We start from the raw sequence: 24558 nt of genomic DNA, 5'->3' as shown, positions 1-24558 counted from the left end.
ATACCCATGATGTAGATCCCAGTGGAGAGTGTGTACTGTGAAAATTCTACTTCTCCCCCAGACCAAGCAGCCAGGATTAACTGTGAGGTAAGTGTGGTAAAAATGTCAGCACGTGCACATGAGACCCAGGTTCAAACCTGGGGTAGAATAGGGAAGTTACATAGTGCCGCTTTAATTAACCACTATGCAATGTGCTAATGAATCAGTCACTTGGGTACAATATCTCTTCTTTCATCCCTATAAGTAGCTGATGCAACGCTAGTTTAATTTCCACACAAATAGCCTATATTATCTAATTAGCGTAGACCACTTCACAAAGAAAAGCAACGTGTTTTTTTCTTTTTTGCCAAATGGGATAAATTCAGAAGATACGTAATATTAGGGATTGGGGAAAGTGATGTTGCTCATAAATAAAATCATTAAGGCCTCTACAACACTTGATTGTGAGCCAATTAATTGTGAATTGCTATTTTAATTGGTGGAAGGCTTATGACTTATTGTCCTCCATGAAGATAAGACACTCAGTGACCCATGAGGGAAAAAAATACTTCAAATAAAAAGAAAACAATGAAACACTTGGGGAGAAAAATCATTATTTCCATCCATACATCAGCTCCTTGTTGTTTTCAGCAATGTTTCTGGTTTAAATGTGGCACCGCTGTGCAGGAATTTTGTCTCTATGTGATTCATGAGTAACTAAGATTCTCCATCACTATATGTGTTTGCATCCTAGCTATGCTTTAGAAGATGTAATGGCATCAATCAGTTATTCACATTTAAAAAGGCCAAAATCACCTTTAATTCATCATACTGTAGGCTAAAACACAACAGCTACTATAAACACTTGTGACCATATTATTTTAAAATGACTTAGGCATACTTATGTGTGGTTGCTTTGGAAACATGTTGCTGTTCAATCAGAAACTAACATCACAACAAACGTTGTGATGTGCCGTGGTGCCAGCCGTGGTGCCAGCCGTCTCTAGTTGGTAACAGTAGTTTGTATCTCAATATTTGCGCCAATCTCTGTCCCCAAAAAGTATGACATCTACCTACAAAGCTCAGCTGATGCTGCTAAGCCAAATAGTCCATAAAAAGCGAACTATACTAGAAAAAGTGCTCCTCGGAGCACAGGTCTCCGCCAGGTCAGGTACGTTATTGTAGCCTCCTGGTGGCGCTATAATAGGCCAATGTGAAAAGGGTGGCATTTCTTCTTAGGCCTTTCACGGCAATCGGACACTGCATTCATGATTTGAGGCATTTTGTTCCAAAAATGTGTATTGCTAAATTAGACCTGCTGGTGGCGCTATAACAGGCCAATGTGAAAAGGGTGGAATTTCTTCCTTGGCCTAGTGGGAATGTGCGTGTGAAATTTCACGGAAATCGCAAGCTGCGCTCATGATTTGAGGCATTTTGTTCAAAACGGACCAATCCTGCAAACTTTGGAAGCCAATCTTAGCCAATCAGGATTGAATCTGGAAAATCGGACAGATCCGGGTTGATCACATGACTATAGAGATACTGTGTACCGATTTGCATGACGTTTGGATAAAATCTGTAGGAGTACTATAAAAAAAATGGGTTTGCACAAATCGGCCTCCTGGTGGCGCTATAACAGTCCCATGTGAAAAATTTGGGGCCAAGGTTCTGAATTGGCATCGAGGGAGTGTGTGTGCACAGTTTTGCAGCGACCGGGCCAACGGTACCGGAGATTAGCTGGTAACGGACGGATAGGATACACGGACGGACGGACGGAGGGACGGACGGACAGGGTGCAAAACATACTCTCTCGCCATGCCTTTCGGCCTGGCGGAGACAATAAAGCTCAACTGCCCCTCCTTTGCTCCTTCGTATCTCTCTCTCATACATACACCTTTTTTTTTACTCCCAATCTACTTTCCTGAGGGAACATTGTTTTGTTTTGATTGTTTTGTTCCACTTTGGCAATGTAAACGTACGTTTTCTCATGCCAATAAAGCTCCTTTGAATTTAATTGACTTTCTCTCTTTCTCTTTCTCTCTCTCTCTATCTCTATCTCTCTCTCTCATCCAGAGGATTGTCTCTCATGACAAGCTGTTGCTGCACAGGAATAAGAAACAATGGGGGATGTGATCATGTGTCTGACAGCCACTCCAGCGACAAGACAGCGAGAGGAGGATGAAGGCAAACTGCTTTATCTTCTTGAGAAAAGACCGCCCGTGTCTGGCTCTCTGTAGAGGAACGACAGTCACACTTATCTCCCCCTTTTGTCTCTCCAGAGATGCCTAATTACACCGCTGTGGGGGGAGAGAAAGACTCGAACCCGGCTGATGTTATCGACACGCTGGATGACGATGGGTTAACAGAGGAGAGAGAGAGAGAGACAGAGAGAGAGTTAGTTAGTTAGCCTCGCGTGGCCAGACTATATCACTGCGTGGATATGAGTCTGGTGCTTCTATGAGGACGTTTTTTTCCAAGGGGGCGGTATCAAAACAATGGCTCTCGACACAATTGGTTAGACCTACAACCAACTACCAATTACAGTCCCCCATATTTGAATACTGGGCCCTGATTGGAATGATTTGGAATTTGAATGGAATACCTTGGTAAATTTGTTCAAATCATATTCATAATTCCTGCAGTGTAATATCACGTATCAACTGTCAGTCAGCATATGTCACTATAAGCTGTTCACACTTCAAACTAGAGCCAGTACAGCTTACAAATTATCCATAAGTAAAATGAACAACATGTTCTGAACGTCTACAAGCAGTGGCAAAATAAAATGCTGCATCCAGCAGGAGATAGCACTGCTTTCCCCTGAAGCAGTTTTTCCTCAAATCATAATAACTTTTGAAGTACTCAGTACACGACAGCAATGCACTCATCCTTCACTCTCCACTGAGTATAACAACTGCCTCTGTGTCACATTTCATGATAACTATTATTATTTCAAACATTTTGTGTCTTTGTAATTGTCAGAAGAAAACCACAGCCTGAGGCTCCCTGGAGGCTCAACAACGCACACGCACACGCACACACACACACACACACACACACACACACAGTCTCGGTCTGTGTTGCATGTCATCTGCTGTGTCTGCCAAATGAAGAAATGTTCTGGAAATGTCCTGAAAATGATTCCAAAAAGTGGAAACACTATGAGGTGTTAGAATAAGCTTGTGCAGTGGAGGGATTTGGCCTATAAGTAACATGTATATCATGGCGAGGTTTGGCTGAGCTCAGCCTTTTCCAAACAAACCAGATGGCATTGATATCTCCTTAGGCAAAATGGAATGGAAACAGCAATTTGCTACTGTATGTAGTTGATGTGTGTATGGAGGAAGAAGAGGCGTGGCATCTGCTCCTATAGAACAAGAGGGAGAGGAGACGTGTTTGTGGTAGAAGAGTGTGTAGACATGCAATGCAGGGCTCCAAGTCTTAATTGAACTGGGGACATCCAACTAGTTCACTATAGTAGCGTCATGGACCAGTGCATTTAATTATTCACCAAGACTACAAAACAACAAGACCCTAATGTCCCGTCCCGTCCCCCACACACACACACACACACACACACACAAACGCGCGCACGCACAAAAACACACAGACTCTCGCTCTCTCTCTATCTCTGAGTAATCGTTTCCATTCTTCTAGCTGTGCCAGATTAAATTAGTTATCATTCATTCTCTAGTCAGTGTACGGATGAGGCTCCTGTGTTTTATTTATGGAAAAACATTTACAGTATGTCTAACATTCATTACCTAACTGGCATGCAGCAGCTGCAGGTGAAATGGGCAGAAGTGCATCTACAGAATGAATACATTCACACTGGAAGAGAGGAGGAACTGATTAAGGTCAATGCTGTCTTTCCCTGTGAGGCGATTCGTCTCGGCTTTGTGATAACCGAGTGTGGATGGGAATTGGGAAAGAGACCTGTGCTATCTGCTAGTTCGGTTGGACTGAATGAGCACATTCTAAATTCTTCCCATCTTCCCCTCCTTCTCTCTCTCCTTCTCTCTCTCTGGATTCTAAATGCATTGTTATCTTAATGAGGTTCTGCCATGTTGAGATACCAAGGTGCTGAAATGCGTGTGTCAAAGTGTGGAGATGTTTGTTAAAGTAAACAAACCTCTCTGTTCACCTTATCTCATATCCAGGGAGGAGTGTGTGTGTGCGTGTGTGTGTGTGTGTTCCACTCTGCAGGGCTAACAAGGAGATTTCACCGTAATGAAAGGCTTGAAAAGACGGCCACAAAACTAATAAAGCATTAGAGTTCTCAAATTCTGCCCAAACCCGACCTGACGTTTTTGAAAGTGGCCGTTTTCAATATGTTTTGGCCATTATCTCTGGAACGGAATGTCCAATCTGATCAGTTCAAAGCTTGTTGGATGCGTGACTGTGAGGACATTAAGCACACAATGACACCTGTTCTGTTTGTTTTTTTGGTTTTCAGGCCTAAAAGTATGGTAATTGTTCGGGCCGGGCCGAGCCTCGGGCCAGCACAGTAGGGCCCAGTTAGGGCCGGGCCTTAATTTTCAGGCCCGTTGAGACCTCTAATAAGCACATGGCTTCATTCCAAATCCAGCAGTCAGGAGGGGAAAGAATTTGCATGTTCTCCCCGTGTCTCCTAGGGTAGTTAATAACCTCACAAAAAACATGTAGTAATCCTGGTCACTATACTGCCTCCCCCTGGTCAGCCGGGGCGCCTGATGGAGGGGAAAGGAACTGGTTGGAATAACGTGTTCCTTCCATGCGCTACGTCCTACCAGGGAAACTCCCCCCGGTCAGGTGACAAGAAGGTCAGTTGGCTCTCATGCATTGAAGGAGGCATGAGCTCGGCCCTGGCCTCCCTAGGCTGGTGGGGGGAGTATAGTGCCCAGAAAATTGGCACCGGGTGAAAAAAGGGTTACAAAATCGAGGGATACATTTTTATTTATTTTTTAAAAGGAGGGGAAAGAAAACATGTTGATGGAGTTTCTCTTCTCTGCTCATTTCATGTTACATACAGTAAGAGTAAGACTATGAAAGTTTAATAAAAACAGAATCGGACACTCACTGCCCCCTGGAAAGACATAAATATCAAGTGGCATAATTATCTATACTAGAGTACTAGACCATACCCGTCGGGGGATATGAGCATGGTCTGCTCGTTTCACGCACAATGATTTGGCAGATCAATTGCTCCAGCCACTGAGGAGGATTATAGTGTGAGACGGGTTCATTGCAAGTTCTTTTTTAAAAAGGGGGATACACACTTTACAAGCTGGTGCACGAGAACACAGGAGTGGATCTCGCTACAGGCCGACGTGTGGAGGAATTGAAACGGTGGACGCTCAAGGCTAGTTCAGCCAAAGATTTGCAACAACCGTTGCTCAACGACGCAATGAGTTGAGATGAAACCTGCAGCCACGTACAACAGAATCCCCAAAATGGTGCTTTGCCACATTTTAAACAGGACACTGCACTTTAAGGTGACCGCTTACAGTCTCTGCAGCTTGTCAACCTATTAGAATATAGTGTACATATTATTATTGTACGCTTATATACAAATATTCAATAGCTACACGCTGTACGTTCATTTCTCATTCGATCGATCTCTTTTTCTCTCTCACACACACACAGGCAGGTGGGTGCGGTAAAAAAGAAAACAGAAAAACTCTCCATCCTGTGTGTGTGTGTGTGTGTGTGTGTGTGTGTGTGTGTGTGTGTGTGTGTGTGTGTGCGGCTGTGCGCTGTGTGCGCGCGCGTGTGTGTGTGTGTGTGTGTATTTGCCTCGATAGAGCGAGGAACGGGAGATAAAGATGACAGGGAGAAAGGGGACACAATCGTTCTTTGCTGCTATTTAATTACACTTAAGGTTTGAACACACCACGCACTGTGTGTGTGCGTGCGTGCGTGTGTGTGTGTGTGTGTGAGAGAGTGATAAAGGGGCACAACACACCGATGCGATAACGTTACAATGGCAGATTCTTGTGAGCAACGAGTTTGCGCGATCATCAGAAATACGTTCCGACGTGTTGCTGAGATTTAAGTTGAATCTGTTGCGACTCACTCACTCACTCAGCATCAGTCAAACTGCAACGAGCTGATTCAACGTTCGAAAGTGGTTTCTTCTCGTTGTGAATCCTTGGTTTGTACTACTGTAGGCTTGACAGCATAGCTTTCAGAAATAGAACACTCAACACACTGTGTGTGTGCGTGTGCGTGTGCGTGTGCGTGTGCGTGTGCGTGTGTGTGTGTTGAAGCCCTCCACCTAGTACTCACACACACACTGTGGGCATGCAACACACAAACACACCTACACACACTTTGGACATGCAACACACAAAGAGGCGGCAGCAGCCCACACAGCCGCCTGCACTCAAAGGACCTCAACAGGACACAGATAACGGCTGTGCCCATAAAGAGGGGGGGGACGGGGGAGGGGGTGTACATTACTGTAGACAGTGGTGGGAAAAGTACTCAAATGTTTTACTTAAGTAAAAGTATCAATACTGTATTGTAGAAGTACTCTGTTACAAGTACAAGTCTAGTGTTCAAAATGTACTTGAATAAAAGTACAAAAGTATTGGTATCAAAATGTACTTAAAGTACCAAAAGTAAAAGTACTGAAATGTTTGAAAATAGCAGATCTACAAGTTCACAACGCGTTGCGATGCGAGCTTGTAGATCGGCTATTTTCAAATAGCCGAGGTGTAGAATAGAACTAAAGTGGTAAATGTATGTTTTATAATGTAATGACTTATAATCTTCTGCAAAGTAACTAGTAACTAAAGTTTTCAAATAATTGTAGTGGAGTAAAAGTACAATATTTGCCTCTGAGATGTAGTGGAGTAGAAGTAAAAGTATTGAAAATTGGAAACACTCCAGTAAAGTAAAAATTCCTGAAAATTTCCATTTACAGTACTTAAGTAAATGTACTTAGTTACTTGATCCTGCATGGTCCAACAGGACTAGGAAGGCTGTCAACCCATCATAGCATCCAGATGCCTCTATAGACTCAGTGAAAGTCATAGCATCCAGACGGCGAACTGCCTTTTCCCATTCTGGGTTCGATTCCCGCTTGGGACAATACTTTTTCAAACAACCGCGGACTACTTTTTTTCGCCGATAAAGTATAGTTTTGGACCATGACGGAGGCGCGCCGACTCAGCAGACCTTGAGGCCGAGGAGTCGCGCTCGAGCGCCTCCAGGCGCGAGTGCCCGCGACGACCGGCCGATGGTCTGCTAGTCGACTAAGCGCCATCCAAGTTACAGCATGTACCGATAGGCACAGAATCGTAAATGATGTTGTGGGGACTGCGTTTGCTCCAACTGCCACTCACTGCACTAACATAGCCCGCCAGCCCCGCCCCCTTGTGCTTCAACAGTATGGGAAAAGGCTCGTCCTCAGGCTGGGGGGGGGGGGTGGCGTGGCTCTCCTCAGGCTAGGGGGCGTGGCTCTGGGTTAAATGGGCCATGTAGTGAACATCCAGTGGAGAGGCGCTGGCAGGCAGATGTTTTGGAGGAAACTGCTGAGCACAGATGTTACTGGATTCCCAGCAGAGCAGAGGAACACGAGGCTTTCTGAGTTAGACTATAATTCTTAGTGATGCATTATGAAATTACACGTGAGAGAGAAACATGGCGGGGTGCAGAACACACACTCTTAAGTCTCCATTTAAGAGTGATATAGAGTTGAAAAAGTAGACTTTGTGCATATTGTTCACTAACAGTACTGTTATACTGTTATTACTCAGAGGTAGATCTGCTTCAGCGAGCATGTTCAGCTGTTAGTGTAAGTGCTAGTCTAAATAAACTCCGAATGGATGCCTGAGATGCCAGTGTTAATATTTTTGGCAGTGGAAGAGTTTAACATGGGAAATTATTGTTTTGTTAACAGCAGACAGTCGACAGCCGTAATCTGAAATCCTTTTCAAACATTTTGGCAAAGGAATCAGCTGAATCACTGCAACAACGCCTACATTCCACCTATCTGTCTCGTCCAGCAGAAACACATCAACAGTCAAAGTGAACAGACTTGCAGAAATTCAACCCAGTTCAAATATACTGCTCACTGAGACATGTTTAATTCATGACAAAGCCGCACTGGTGAAGGATTTCATGAGATCCCATATAATAAACGTTCAACTTTGAATCAGCTTGGTGGGCGACACAGCTTAGGTGATTGGTGGGCTTATGTTTGACCAATAGATAGTCTCGCGTAGCCAAACAACTATTCCACAATCTCAGAATGCTATATAGAGCATACATGGGCAACTGGCGGCCCGGGGGCCACATAAGGCCCCACCTTCACTTAATGCGGCCCCAAGGTTAACACATTTACCGCCGGGCCCGTAGTTCTACGGGCCGTTAAAGCCAACGCTTAACCGCCGATCCCATAGCCTACGGGCTGTGGTGCTTTTTCCTTTTTTTCGAAAAATCTTTTTTTTTTCAATTTTCCGGTACGGCACATTTCATTGTAACACCACCGGAAACAGAATTATTTGGGATCCGGTTTTGACAATCACGCCGGCTCCCATTCTAAAGTCTACACTGAAACGCCATTTTCTTCGATTGTAGTTTTTCTCCTCGCTGATCACTGTTTAACATAAACCGTTCTAACTCAACAATGGATGCCCCGTTTGACACGTGGTTTGGACTGGTAGACACAGGGAGATGTCCGCGATGTTTACAAACAGTGCACAGCTCAATCTTAAGGATTTTAACGATGTCTATGGCGACGTGAAAAAAACAAAAAACAACAATAAAACGTTGGCACTGGTGAGTACATTATGAGATTAACCTCTGGCGGTAAATGTGTTAATATCAGAATACTGATATATTATTGATTTCAGCTGTTACAATTCCAAACATGCAAACATGACCCGCTTTAATTACTTCAGTCTATTAGTAGCTTAAATGACTAGTATTAAAATGTTATTGTCTTTTTCACATCCAGTGTATTTGTATTTAAGTTCATAAAAGTTAACTAAGTATAACTAAATATATTTGAAATTAAATTCCAATTAAAAAATAGCACAAAAAAATGGATTCCAATTAAAAAATAGCAAAAATAGCAGATCTAAAAAAAAAACGGAACGGAAGCATGGAGGTGGCGTCACATCCACTTTCCCCCTTAATCATTTTCAGAGCTTCCGTGCTCCAAATTGAATGGCCGGAAGTATTTGAAAATTGTGTGAGGCAACAGTCTGGCCACGCGAGACCAATAGAAGAATGGCATGTTGAGAAAGGAAATGGAAGAGCTAAACTGATGGTGCTCCGGCTCTCTCTGAGAGGGTCAGCCATAACTTCCTGATTCAAATGCATTAGTTCAGGTCTAGCAGAGGGAGAACAAACGGTGAATTGTGCTCTTCACAGTCCCTGCATAAATGCTTTTTTCAGGACAGTCTATGTGTGGACTCAGCAATGAAAGAATACAGGAGTTAACAGTCTGAAAGAAGAAAGAAACCAACCAGTCATCATCAGGCCTTTAGTCGCACCTATACTTTTCCAAGCCTAAAAAGGTCAGAATGATCCCCAGCCAGCAAAGACTTTCAACAATGGACTGAATCAGTGGTTGACTGGTGACCTCTGGATCTCTTTGTCTATAGTTAGTATACAGTATGCATATATGCTGCCTAAACTGAATTGAAATTGATTGAAATTTTTATTAGGCAAAAGAATGTAAAACAACACAGTTACATTTATAATGCTTTTGTCTAAAAGGTCCGGCCAAAAAAGTCCTTGCGGACTTGTTTCCGTTGGGGTCCTTGAGTTAATTTCATAGACATATATAGTAGCAACCAAACAGTTCAAAAATCAACATGAAAATACAGATAATACAGAAAAAGTACCACTATGTACAAAAAAAGCATTTAAAAATATATGTACAAAAAGAAAGGGGGGGGGAAGCATGGAAAAATAAAAAATTATATACAAAAAAAGCATGAGGAAATACAAAATATGTACAAAAAGAGGAGGGGGGGGGGTCGTCTGTCTACAGGGAAACTGGTACTAGCTCCTCTTTCGGCCTCCAGAAAGATGGGTTTTTAGGGCAGTTTTGAATGAGCCCAGCGAACTGCATTTTTTGAGGGATGGGGTTAGACTATTCCATTCCTTGGTGGCTGTGCTATAGAAGGAGAATTTGCCCATGTTTGTTTTATGGGTGGGTGGTACCAGATTGTTGTTTACGCTCCCTCTAGTTTCGTGGCTGTGGGTGTCACTAACTTTTTCGAGGTATTTATACAGATATGCGGGTATAGGGGGCATATCGGGCAAATCTGCATTTACAATTTTGAAGACCAGACCCATTTTTAGTTGTTTAACCCTGTCTTCCACCCTGAGCCAGCCTAGGCTGGCAAAGTGAATGGGAGAGAGGTGGGTCATGGGCCCCAGTCCGAGAAGTAGTCGGATCAGTTTGTTTTGGGAGGTTTGAAGCTTAGTCTGCAGTGACACTGAGGTGTTGGAGTACCAAGAGGAGCTAGCATAGTCAAAAAGGGGCTGAATCAGGGCCCCTGAGAGGGTCCTGAGGGCCTGAGGGTTGACAAAAGAGGAAACTCTGCCCATAAATCTGGTTCTCTGGTTTACTCCTTTGACCACCTTTGTTGCCATGCTTTCACCTGACAGGTATTTGTCCAGAATACATCCCAAATAGGTAATCTCTTCTTTGCTAGTGATGATTGTGTCATCGACTTTGACCTTGAAGTCATTTACCTTCATTTTACTGAGGGAATGTTTGGTCCCAAATAGGATGGATTCAGTTTTCCCAAGGTGTAGAGACAGTTTGTTATCGGTAAGCCAGGTACGGATTTTTGAGAGTTCAGAGCTGAGAGCTTCCTCAACTTGCAACTTGTCCTCACCCGAGATCAGGAGTGCCGAGTCATCAGCGAACAGGAACAGTTTGCAGTTACAGGCAGCATTCATGTCGTTAATGTATAGAAGGAACAGTAACGGCCCTAGAATGCTGCCTTGAGGAACCCCGCAGCTCACCGGGAGGGATGAGGACATGGTTCCGTTGATGTCAACCACTTGTTCTCTACCCTCCAAGTAAGATCTCATCCAATTTAGTGATGTGCAATCAAAACCAATCGCCCTCAGCTTATCAAGTAGAATTGCGTGGTTTACAGTGTCAAACGCCTTTTGGAGGTCCAGCATGACCATGCCACAGTATTTGCCCGAGTCTACCTCACGTTTGATGTAGTCGGTCAAATATAGTAGGCATGTGTCAGTGGAGTGGGATGTTCTGAAGCCTGATTGGAATTCAAACAACAGTTTACGCTCGCTGAGGTAGCTGTTGATTTGTTCTTGGATTGATCGCTCTATAACCTTTGAGATGGAACAAAGGATGGAAACAGGCCTATAGTTGCCAGGATCTAGTTTGCTTCCTTTTTTAAATAGAGGGATTACTCTTGCCAACTTGAATTCTTGTGGGACGTGACACTGACTGATGGATAAGTTTGTAATGTGGGCTACTATGGGAGCAATGGAGACCGCTGCGTCTCTGAGGAATCTGGTGGGGATGTTGTCAAGGCCGGTGGCCTTGTTTGGCTGTAGGGCGAGGAGTTTGTTTTGCACATCAACAGTCAATACAGGTTTGAAAAAGTTTCTCATAGTGAGCTTGAATGTGGTCGGGGCCATACAGACCTGAATGCTGAGGGAGTTTGCTTACCAACTGGGTTGCAACTGTGGTGAAGAAACTGTTAAAACAGTCCGCTACCAATTGCTTGTCGGTAGTGAGCGAGCCACTTGAAATAATGCAAATGTTTGTAGATTTAGTCTGAATCTTTCCGTTGCAGCCTAATTGTTTTAGTGCCTCCCACAGTTTTTGTGGGTGGCTTTTGTTTGCCTCTATGTTCTCATTTAAGAAATTCTTTTTGGCATTTCTGATCAATTTAGTAACTACATTTCGTAGATTTCTGCACTTTTCAAGTAGCTGCTCACTTTTGTTTTTCCTGAGCTCGGAGTAGCTTTTGTTCCTGAGTTTGATGGCATTCAAAATGTCACCCTTCATCCAAGGTTCTGTGCTAGCTTTGACCCTCACCACCTTTGTGGGTGCGATGTTATCAAGTACACACAAAAAAGCTTTTTTGAAACAGGACCAGGACTCCTCCACAGAGGTGCAATTTAGGACATGGGACCAGTCCATTTTTCCAAGAGCTGTTGTTAGAAGATCACTTGAGTAGTGTTTCATAGACCTGCAGCTGATTGTCCTGTGACAATAAGCTCCAGGTCCGTGAATCTTCCGTGTGCAGAAAATGATATTGTGATCACTTAAGCTACACTCAATCACTCCACTCTTGGAAATTCTGGATTGGTCCGTTGTCAACACTAGGTCTATGATTGATTGAGAAGCAATGCCTACCCTTGTAAAATGCTTTATCAGCTGGGTAAAGCTGTGCAGGTCACAGAACTTTCTGAGGGACTTAAAGGTAGCTGAGTCTTTCTTCAGAACACAGGTGTTAAAGTCACCAATTAAAACCGTCTCAGAGTTTCCTAAACCCGCCACATGATCCTCAATCAAGTCATAAAAAGCATTTTGATCTGGGGGTCTGTAGATGGCGCCAATTATCAGTGGTTTTGCATGTGGGTATAAAATTTTGACCCAGACCGATTCAGTGGGGTTGTTATCCATATCTGGGATCACATCGTAAATAATGTCTGATCTCACATAGATGCAAACCCCACCCCCAGAGAGATTTCTGTCTTTTCTGATGACATTGTAGCCCTTTATTTCAATCTCAAAGTCTTTGATGGAATTATCCAACTTAGTTTCTGAGAATGAAATAATGTCTACCTTGCCACTTCCAAACATGGATCTCAGTTCAGACATTTTTTCAGGGTTTTTAAGACTGTTAACATTCAAGTGAACAATGTGAGTACCTCTAGTAGAAAAAAGGCCATCCATGTCTTCAGTTGAGTAGTAACCATTGTCCCTTACAGGCTCTGGGAGGTCGGTGGGGGGGGTCGCTGATGGGCGGGGGGGTAGGGGGGTTTGGGTTAAAACCTGATCAGCTGGTTTCGTGGTCTCTGCAGGGGGGACTGCCAGACCTTCCTCTGTCCTGCTGTGGGGGATGGGGTGGGGGGAGGGGGGGAGGGGGGGTATGATCGGGGGAGGGGGGTGGGGGCTTTGTGATTGCAGCAGGGCAGTGGGGGAGGGGGGTGGGGGAGGGGTGAGGCAGAAGTTTCCACGCCGATCCCACAATGGAAAACCATGTAGATGACCAGTGACCGCTTGGAAAACAGGGAAAGGAACTCCGTTTCCCAGCATTCCTCTTGGTGGGATACTATGCGGTTGTCCTGGTATCCACTGGTGGTGGTGGTGGTGGAGGAGGAGGGGGGGTGGGGGTGGGGGTGGGGGAGGGGTGAAGCTGTTGTCCCGCGTCGACGTTAAGCGGTGGTGCCAGGAGATGGCAGAAACAGGGGGAAAAACACTGTTTTCCTGTGTTTCCCTCTGAGAGAAACCCTGTGGTTGTCTTGGGCCCGTGTGTCGCAGGAGGAAATCCTCTTGATGACGCTGCTGTTGGGGAAGCCTTTGTCTCGTCACCCACATTCCTTCAGGCGGTGGTCTGCTTGAGAATGCAGGATTTGGAGCCAGCACAGACGTTAACCGGGACAAATAATCCATCCTTGTTCTCCAGCTCTTTGCTGGGGTTCTTTCTTATCAGGTGAGGTGGGCCGTTGCCAAACAAAGTTATTTGTCTGCATGTTGTGGTCCGGACCTTGTCGGGCGCTTCCGTCGCGTTTGAAATCAGCTGTGATGTTGCTTACATTGTAGTGGTGATCATAGGGAGTCTCCGTGGTGCTCTTCACGGTCGGTGGGCCGGGATTAGAATGTACATTTCCCGACAACATTAGACTCAACCAAATAATCTTTCTTACTGTAAGGCCGTCCAGCTGGTTTGGTGTCCTTCTCCGTGTTTGTACCGATTTACTCGCGCCGAAAACTTTAAAAAGTAACGTCGCCGCGTCTTGCGGTAAATCTCCGTTTGCACACGCTCTCCGTTGAAGCTGCACATTGTGGGATTCGATAAATATTAATCCTTGCAATATAGCAGCGTAGAACAGCACCAGGTTGTTGCTGGTAGTGATGATCCTTTTGAGGCGTAGGTGTTGTTTTCGCCGTTGAAGAATAGAGCGCGGTGTGGAAATCAGGAGCGGTGAAAAGGTGCGACCGTCCTCGGTGAAAGCCATCTCATGTCCATCTCACACTCACATCTCACACTGTTCTTTCCGAAACTTGAGGTATTATATTATAAATCCCTGAACAACTTTCAACAAGTGAATAAATGTCACAGCAGAGGGGGACCGTGGTGTTATTCCATCATAAGATATTCCATCATGTTCACACCAGGCGCCTTTTATGAAGTTAAAGCGCTGCCCACAGCGAATTGTCTGCTTTTCTGTGGGCGTGGTGCGATCCACATAAATGGACTTCAACATAACTCTATGTAAAGTAATGGATATTAAAGTAGTAGATTGATCCACATAAATGGACTTCAACGTGACTCTATGTAAAGTAATGAATATTAAAGTTTTAAACTAGTAGATTGATCCACATAAATGGACTTCAACATAACTCTATGTAAAGTAATACATATTAAAGTTTTAAACTAGTAGATCAGTTTATCCTCCCCAGATGTCACCTCTCTCCTGGCTGCGTGGCTGCTGGCTTGTTCCATCTGGAGCAGTGGAGCTGATGCTGCTGAATCAGCAATATGTTAATAGGTCTGCCTCTAAGAAAATACAACTCCAAATAACATGTCATTATATTAGGTAATGATACGTTTAATATACTGGTTTTATTAGCCAGACGTGGAGGAAGGACACTCCAACTCATGGTAGTTGAGTGTGCAGTGCCTCCATAGCCGTCGTGATTGGACAGCTGATAAAAAGCGGTCCATTTCATGAGCACGTTTCTCAAAAACGTAAACTATTCTCAACTTTTTAAAGTTTTCTGCTCAGACAAACAAGTGCTCTGACCAGGGCCTTATAAGCGGCTGCTATGAGGTCACCATTTGGTCTTTTCTCATAGGGTTTCATATAAAAAGGTGGTGCCTATTTTATTTATTTTTTTATGGTTCCTAATGTACTATAGTCTCTTTGCCTATAGTATACTGTAGTATGCATCACACACACACACACACACACACACACACACACACACACACACACACACACACACACACACACACACACACACACACACACACACACACACACACACACACACACACACACACACACACACACACACACACACACACACACACAAACCATTATAAAGTTCAGAATGTCCCTGTGTAAACATGGACATGAATAAATGTCCCAGCAGAGGGGGAACAGTGGTGGCATTCCATCATAAGACAGGACAGGGTGACAACCAGCATTGCCAGATTTCGCAAGAGAAACAAGCAACCATGTCTATGAAAACGAGCCCAAAAGAAGCAATTAGGCCACATGAGCACTTATAACGTACTGTATCTACAAGCTCACAACGTGGCGCCATGCGTTGTGAGCATGTACATTTGCTATTTTCAAACCAAAACAATGAAAATTGTGGATTTGTGGAATATCTTTGAAATATTTCAACAAATATCTTGTATGGGGGGGTCCCCGGCACAAGATATTTTCAGATGAGGGTCCGTGGACAAATTTTTGGGGGTCCTTGACATGGAAACATTGTGAACCACTGGTTTAAAGAACATTAGGAAGGAAGGCCAAATAATCAACTACACTTTACAGGAAAACAACGTCGCTTGTAATAAGCAGACATGGCAACACTGGTGACAACAAACAGGAGACCCATAGACACAACACTATCTGTGGACTCATCACATGCATGTCTTATTAACTATGGAATGTACAAACCCAGCGTCTGCCAGAGGACATCTTTCTTCAATAGAGTCCACTGTATAGGCAGTTAAAGTCACATGACTCTCATAGTGATGTAGTCACTAGACCAGTTATAGTTCTCCAACGTTTTCGTGTCAGGGACCCCCAAATTGATATATATATATTTGGCCGCGGACCCCCATCTGAAAAGGTTTTGTGCCAAGATCTTTGTTATTCATTTATTTTTTCAAACGAAATAGAGCTTGCAGTGCCTGTGAGCTTGTAGATCTGCTTTCCTTAACTTGTATATCTGCTATTTTGTTTACAGTCAAAGAATAAAATATGGTTAAAGTGGTTAAAATGATTGTAATGCTATATTAACTTGCTGGGGACCCCCCGGGACCCCCCTGGACCCCCCCCCCCCCCCAGACCCCACTTTAATGAGAACCAACACACTGCAAGCACACGTTTAGCACACATCTCAACTTATAGTCTGAGCTTCACAAGGAAATGTCATCATCATATCACTGATACGTTTTAATCACATTTTGTATAGCTCTGCTCGTTTCACATGTAAGTAAGTCATTACACAGACCTTCACTTTACACACACTGCTAATACTGTTCTGAAACACTGCCATCAGTGATTCACATTAATACTGTTCTGAAACACTGCCATCAGTGATTCACATTCACACTGTTCTGAAACACTGCCATCCATGGCAGGAGCCCAATCATTTAAACCAGGGGTCTTCAACGTTCTTTTCAGCCCAAGGACCCCTTAGCTGAGAGAGATGAAGCAGGGACCCCCACTACATAGGCCTATTGTATAAATAAATTGTGTTGCAGTCTGCAGATTAAACTTTTTCATAGATTTCATAGAGCTTCATAGACTAGTTGTTTGACAGCACTGTCTTCAGTGTATGTTGGATTCATGTTCAAGTTCATGTGTATTTTCAGAAATATAACCACTTCAACCGTTGATCCTTAGTAAACTTGACCTTTCACTCTGTACTTTCACTCTGTACTTTCCCTCTACACCATTGCTTCTCAATGTGAGGTCCGGGGACCCCAAGGGTCCTTGAGGGAGTTCCAGGGGGTCCCCAGCTATATGATGGATAGTTAGGAACCAAATGGACCCTTATGGGTCTGTAACTCTGAGAGTGTACAAATGTACAAATGTGTACACTCTCAGAGTTAAATTAACATTGATTTTACAATATAAATTGGGGTCCCGGAGATAGAAATGCCATTAAATGGGGGTCCGTAGCCTAATGCATGTCAAACTGGGGGTCCTTGAAATTAAAATGATTGATAATCACTGCTAGAGCCGTAAAAAATCTTCTCTTATGGGGGTCCCTGGCATATCTTTTCAAATGCGGGTCCATGGGCTTATAAGTGTCAAGTTGGGGGTCTTTGACATGAAAAAGTTTGAGAACCACTGCTCTACACCAAACAAACCTCTTTGCCAAAAATAGCCGATCTACAAGCCATCTATGAGCTTGTAGATCTGCTATTTTGCTATTTTTGGCAAAGTTCTCCTCAGAATAGGGATCATAGGGTTCAAGTGGTTTATGTAAAAAAAACAAAAAAATAATAGCCTATCACACACAGATTTGGTGGCCCCCTTTTAGTAACTCGGCGACCCCCTATGGGTCCCGGACCCCCTGTTGAAGACCCCCTGATTTAAACGTTAATCATGGAATGTTTGAAGCATGAAGTGTAACTAAAGCAGACTATACTTTTTCTGAGCTTTACTCTCAATACTCTGCCTTTTATGGACATCACATAAGCAACCGCCACCCCCCCCCCCCCCAAAAGAAGAAAGGAGGGAAAAGAGAGAGAAAGTTACCACCAGAACGCCTCACAGCTTGTCTAACAATCCAAAGCAACGCGAAGAGAGTGAGACACAGAAACGACATAATGATATAATGTATTGTAAACATAATCCAACGTGTTGAATAGCTCCAAAATAGGAACCTCTCCCTCCGCTGTACAGCTCCGAGATGTTGATGTTCCACTGCGTAGGCTGGCGGCAGAGTGCGACACCGGCGAACAGTGGCCAATATCGTTGATTCTTACCTTTTTTCCGCACATCGTCTTCAAAAAGTAAAGGTATTCCCCCCTGCCCTCAGATGTTTTACATTTTAGCGGTCGAGACAATTTAACCGACGGGGTTGAAACAAGCGTTTAAATCGCTGTTTCAGTCAGCCTGTGGCCAGTCAACCCCCTGTCCGCATGCGCTGTACTGCTCCCGCTAAGGTTGCATTGGGAAAACATGGCCACAGGCTGACTAAAAAGGCAATTTAAACGCTTGAATCAACTTGTCACTTAAACATTCTTTACCGCTAAAATTCCAAACATCTGAGAGCAGGTGGGACGACCTTTACTTTTTGGATACAATGTACGGAAAAGGGTAAGAATCAACAATATTGGCCACCGTTCGGCAAGTGTCGCACTCTGATGGCAGCCTACGAAGCGGGACCTCAACTCGGACGTGGCGGGTGAGGTTCCAAACGGGGCAAAATGCGTCGAGCAGAAAAAAAGAGTTGCGTTCCAATCATAACGTTGTTCTTTTACCTTGTTGTTCCACGGCGTCTCCACTCGCTCCGTCCAGCAGAGCGCTCAGCAGCACAAAACACAGCAAGACGAGCAAACGTCCACATTGTGCATTAATGGCTGAAAAGTGCTCATTATGTTTCTGTCTGTGTTTACTGTACATCCCTGTAAAAGAGCCGCTCCTCTCTTTCTGCGTCCCTCCCGTCGCCCAACAAGCTCCTTCCTTCTCTCTCTCTCTCCTCCGAGTCCTCGCCGCTCCTCCTCTACCACACACTATGGTCTGGGCGCTCACAGCGGCCGCGACGAAAACACGGAACGGAACCCATGATGGGGATCAGAAGCCTTGCGTACATGGGCAACTGGCGGCCCCCACCATATAGACTGTATAAGATGTACTAACAACAAAGCTAGGCAAGAAAAAAATAAAAAATAAAAAATAATTTCTCCATTGACTAGAAATTGATCATTTAAATATGCTCCCCATTGACTTACATTGTACGTTGAAGAGGCTCAACTATTTTAGCCTGTAAACTAACTCAAACAAAGACGATTCAGACAATATAGAACATCACCAAACCCAGCTCAGTTTTTTTTATATATATATAAAAATGTCAACTTCCCATTGATTTTGCTATCTTTTTTTCTTGTTAGTTTTTTTTTGTTTACGGGCTCAAAAGAGCCAGCATCAGAGTGGTCTTGACGTACAATGTAAGTCGGGGAGAATATTTAAAATGATCAATTTCTAGTGTATGAACTTTTTTTTTATTTCTTGCCCACATTTGGACCCAAACCTCTACCAAAATGGTCTTGCCCTTTAAAAATGATCTCATGCTAGCCTACTCTACACGTTCATGATGTTGACCACCCACCAGGCCACCACAATCTCCATCCCCTACTCTCATATCCTCTTCCTCTCCACGCCTTGGCAGCAAATTATTTGTATATTTAATAGATATGATTATTACATATATCATCTATATATTATATAGATATATTCAAATATATACTATATATTTAACAAATACATAAATAAATAATTGTCTGTGTGTGTGTTTAAATGTATTTATTTATTCATTCATTCAAATGTTTTATTTATTCTTTGAGAGTAAAGTGCACACATACAGTGTAGATTTCCCAGCTTCACCCAGGTGAGTACTTCATTCTCAAGTGAGCGTGGGGTAGTTAGGGGTTAAGTGTCTTGCTCAGAGACACCTTGACACATTGCCGGGGTCAGGAATCAAACCTAGAACCTTTTACTTCGCAGGCGGGCTCTCTACCCATTCTGCTATTGCGGCCCCCCGCAACATAAAGGACGAAATATTGAAAAATACCTTGAATTCCCTCAAACAACCTCCCTCAACGTATATGAATTATTACTTGCCAATCTGCATACAGTTATTCTATAGTTATTCAGTTATTCAAATGAGACGGGGAAAATGAATAATGCATTGGAGAATGTTATTTATGATTTCTCAATCCACTTGACATTTACCAGCCTCCTAAACGACCTTGTTGAATATTTAGATTGTTGGACTGAAAGAAGCACTGAGTTGAAACAGAGATCATTGGCTTAGAAAAACCCTCCTGACATTTGGAAAGTGGGTCAGTTTTGACTCTGTGGAGAGTTCTACTGGAACCTGTTCTGTAAGGGAAAAAAGGTTAAATTCCCACTGCGGTCATCAGACTTACGAACGTGTCCTTGAGCAATGTATTGAACCCCCTTCCTGTTGTTGTGGATCGCTCTGAACAAATATAAAGTGTAAATCAGTGGTTCCCAAGCTTTTCTGGGAAATCTCAAAAGCATCCGCGGCCCTCCCACCTGACCACTTAACGCGGCAGCCATTCGGCTGCCGTGTTTAAGTGGTCAGGTGGGAGGGCCACGTCCATTTTCAGAGCAAGGTTATTTATTTTAACGATCAACCTTACGTAGTACACTTTAAAGAGGTGGTGCCATGGTTTTGCACTTTTTCTGTTTTTCATGTGTCTATGAGGTTGATAGAACTTCATTAAGCCCCCTGGTGGTGTTTTTATGGTGTTTTATGTCTTCTCTGACTATTTTGAGTTTCTATCTGGAGGCTGAAACCTTGAGGGTCAAACGTGCCAATAGAAAAACAGCCCTTTAGTGACATAGTAAAAATATACCCTCCCCCTCATTATCATAACACAACAGGTGTGGGCATGAGGAGGAGGAGGGACTAGGACAGGTGGGTGGTGCTAAGGTGGTGGAGGAGGTGCTAAGGTGAGAACCAGGTATACTTAATGAACTGGAGGCGTGTCCACATAAAAACATAATTTTAACAATTTCTGCACACTTTTTTGAAAAAATCTTCCTCCTAGTATAACCATAATACCTGATGATTATGTTTTAGGGGGGGGGAAATCACTGAAAATCACGGCACCCCGTCTTTAAGTTCCTATTTTATCGGTATGACAATGGAAAAAAAATTTCAAGGTTTTGAGCACGAAGCTCGAAGCAAGAATACCATCATTTATTTTTACACACGTCTTTTTTATGTAAGTAATAGTATCATTTAATTAAAATCTTAGTGTTTTGCTCATTATTTGGGGGCCCCAGCCACAGGTTGGGAATCGCCGATGTAACTAGTGGCTGGCTTTTGAAAAGAGGCATATCAGGACGAGGTCAATCTGGGAACCCATCGCCAAATGAAAAGGAAAAACAGCGCCCTCTGCTGTTTTTTACTATCTCACTTGGATCTGGGAGGAAGTCGACGTAGCACACGTATGCAAGGAAACCGGGGTTTTGGTCTGCCTTCAGCGCATCCCTTCTGGTGGTGCGACTATGTTTTCATTCCCACTAACAATATTTCTACACGGAACACTAACACCACTTCTCCCAGAGATCATGGATCGTTTTGGTTGTAAGCCCACTTGTGAATATCTTTCCGTGGTTTTGTCTGCTCCGAGGACGCTATTGTTAAATGAGTTTCGGTTTGTTTCTAGTGGGGAAGGATAGGCAGACACGTAAATCCCGCCCACTACATTTGATTGGGTAAAGCGCGGCCTGCTTCCTGATCTGAAGGCACGCCCACTTGTAGGTCAGTGCGTACGCGATATGACGAACCCCCCCGACAGATTCAAACGCAGAGCAGAATCTGTTCTTGAGAGATTAGGACGAGGTTAATGAAGGATAACTCTGCATTTTCTTTTGCTTGTTTGCTGACATTATGAAAGCCTATTCCATATTCATTAAAAACGGCGGCTTCAGGTGCAACTGGTATTGAATGCAAATATTTCAAGCAGCTGCAGTTTTACCCAGAAATTTTCCTTGAACAAACTGATCATCAGCCCTTTCTCCTTTGCTCTCTCCCCTGCCTTTGTGTGTGAGAAATCTAAATGAAATCCTCGACCGGATCTAAGAAGAATGCCAAGCTCAGAGTGAGAACATCATCATCAGTCCCTTTGCCTTCACTGCCCTCTGCCATAATCTGTCTGAGGTTAAATGAAATCCACTTCTCCATCCAGTCCAAAAAGTGATCTGTCTCTCCCCAGAGTATTAAGATCATGAGCAAGCTAGCCGCTAAACCCTATTATGTCTTGTCTCTGACAGTCAGAGCATGTCAGCAGTCAGGAGAGGTTCCAGCATCATTGTTCTCTCTTCCCCCTGCAACGCCAGTGTGCTGCTGCTGCTGCTGCTGCTGCTGCTGCTGCTGCTGCTGCTGCCGGCCTCACTCGCTTTGGAATTATAGGATTTAGAACTCCCTGCCGGAGAGAGGGGATAAAACCAGATTTAATTCACCTCATCTGGAAAATGTCTCTCCTCTCTGCCACGCGACCACTTCGCTGACTCTGGGTCCCACCGATGGGAGGGAGTGGACATTGTCCTCGCTCACTCATCCGCAGCGTCACGGATTGGGATGGCTTCTCTGTTTGGGGAGAACGTTGACGCCACTTGTAACGCTGGAAAGGTCAGATGCATATAGACCTGAACGTCCAAATCCATCCTGCTCCTCCACTTGTCTCAGTGAAAGAGCAGGAGAGCTGAATGAAAGCATCAGAAAAGGTTAGACGCTAACCTTTTCTGATGCTTTCATTCAGCTCTAACCGTTAGAGGATTGTTTCTTTGGCATTAACGGTCTGCTCGCTCTTGACAATATGTTCGATTCCATTGTTCTATTGTGCTATTATCAGCCCTCTGCCCGAGCAACACAGGCTTTTTAATCAGCCAGAATTGAAGTCAGTCTAGGTGAAAGCAGTCATCTTGTACCATTAACCAGAAAATAAGCCGATCTACAATCTCACAACAATGCGTTGTGACGTGTTGTACTTGTGAGCTTGCAGATCGGCTATTTTCCGCAGAATGTTCACCTGTTATGACATGCCCAGGATGGGGATGCTATAGTTCATGTGTTTAAGTCATGATTCTCTAGTCTAGATCTACATAAACGGCAATACAACAACATTTATTGAATAAGCCTTCAGTGTGAGCAGTCAGTGACAAGAAGATATCACTGTGAAAATGAGCTATAGCACATAGTTTCACAGATAGTACAACCAATACACTATGATTGAACTTAATCTGAACTGCTAATCCATAAAGTTGAAGAATGTGCTGTAAGTATTGCTGACATTTCTCTGTCTGACGTCTGATTTATTTTATTGTCTAAAGGGGGATTTATCATCTAAAGTTTGCCTTTCATTATTCCTGCTATTGACTGTTTGCTTCCCTGCTCACAGAGCAGCTGTAAACACTGACTCATCCCTGTACCCCCCGCCCCCCCCCCCCCCCCCCCACACACACACACACACACACCCCCTCTGAATGCTCTCATTATACTGATCTATTATTATGAGTCCAGGACCAATCCATCACTCATCGGAGGCCCAAAGCTTTCCTTCCAACGGAACTCGATGTTTAATAACTGGGCTCCATGCGTCATAACGGTTTGACCTGACATTTGGCTGCATACAGAGCAACTACAGGAACCAAAAATAACCTCCTATTAACAGTAGTTCCCAAAGCTTTTCATGTCATGGCCCATACTAGGTTTGTCGGGACGTGCTGGCCACTGGGAAATTTGGGACAATTCCAGAACGGCCGCTCCTTTCCAGGCCAACCAGGCCGGCCGTTTGAAAAAAAAAAACTTTTGGGGGGCCCACAAAGTAAATATAACTCATGTAATTGTCCCACTGGCTTGTCTCTCATCTGAAATAACCAATCCTTGAGTACTGTCAGCCCACATTACCTCCAGTATTTTATCATTATTGTAAATTTTTCATTGTTTATTTTTTACTATAAATAATACAATTGTTTATTTTTATTATTAATAAAAATATACTGCTCTTAGTATTTGGGACCAAATTGGGGCCCAGCACGTCCCTGTATGTGTTGTTAATGTTTAAAAAACGTTTCCGAATCATTTTTTTTTTAAACTAGAGGTTTGGTCCGCTACAAGGCCCTCACATCTAGTGTTCGGGTTATGGTTACATGTTTGAGTCATAGTGACGTGGCCGTGGTCCTGCCTATATATGGACGTATAGGGTTTGTTTATGGTTATGTCTTAGTCAGAGTGATGTGGCTGTGGTCCTGCCTATATATGTGGGCGTGTAGCGGGTTTTTGTTTATGGTTATGGCCCTCCCATTAGCCAATTTTAATATAGGATAGCATAGCACATCTACAAGCTCCCAAAGCACTGTCGTGTCGTGTTGTGAGCTTGCAGGTTGGCTATTTTCAAATAGCCAAAGTATATAGAGTTAAAGTGGTTAAACCGATTTTGATGCAGTTAAGAACGACTCTCCCACAAGACACAACAAAAGGTCTTAAACAAGGCTTCTTGTCAGTAACAGATGATCCCTCTGGAGGTGATATTTTAATAATGGCTTCTTCATGAGTGTTTCACTGTCAATTGTTCTCTGATAGTTTGAGGCCATTATGTTTACCACCTTATGCCACAACATGAAATTAGAAACATAATTATCTTAACATGAATAATGATGGTGATTCCCAGAGGCAATTAGAATTTCAATCTCATTAATGTTACCCGCATCTGTGCCAAGTTGGCAGCCATATACAGTATATTTGCCTGTACATGATTAATTTGAACACATTTGAAGAGTGTTGTTTTAATTAAATAGTATCACCACTGAAATGAACATATGGATCTCCAATTCAATCAAGACAGCAAATAAAATAAATAGATGAAATAATTAATGATATTGAAAACACGCACGCACGCACGCACACAC

The 24558-nt window shown here is 43.6% G+C and overlaps 1 protein-coding gene across 3 annotated transcripts in view; it reads right to left on the bottom strand.

Annotated features, from left to right (window-relative positions):
• adam19a (ADAM metallopeptidase domain 19a) overlaps positions 1 to 18593 on the bottom strand; it is a 133555-nt gene extending 114962 nt beyond the window's left edge. For all 3 annotated transcript variants that reach the window (XM_080451147.1, XM_080451145.1, XM_080451146.1), the window contains exon 1: positions 18375 to 18593. In XM_080451147.1, the coding sequence (XP_080307273.1) occupies positions 18375 to 18516 (142 nt within the window). In that variant the 5' untranslated portion in view covers positions 18517 to 18593. The remainder of the gene's footprint in view (positions 1 to 18374) is intronic.
• Between the last annotated feature and the right edge of the window lie 5965 nt (positions 18594 to 24558).

The sequence above is a fragment of the Gymnoscopelus braueri genome, assembly GCF_963280865.1.
Source record: "Gymnoscopelus braueri genome assembly, chromosome: 15".
Classification (NCBI taxonomy): domain Eukaryota; kingdom Metazoa; phylum Chordata; class Actinopteri; order Myctophiformes; family Myctophidae; genus Gymnoscopelus; species Gymnoscopelus braueri.
The sequence above is the reverse complement of the archived record's forward strand: the minus strand, read 5'-3'. Positions and strand labels throughout refer to the sequence as shown.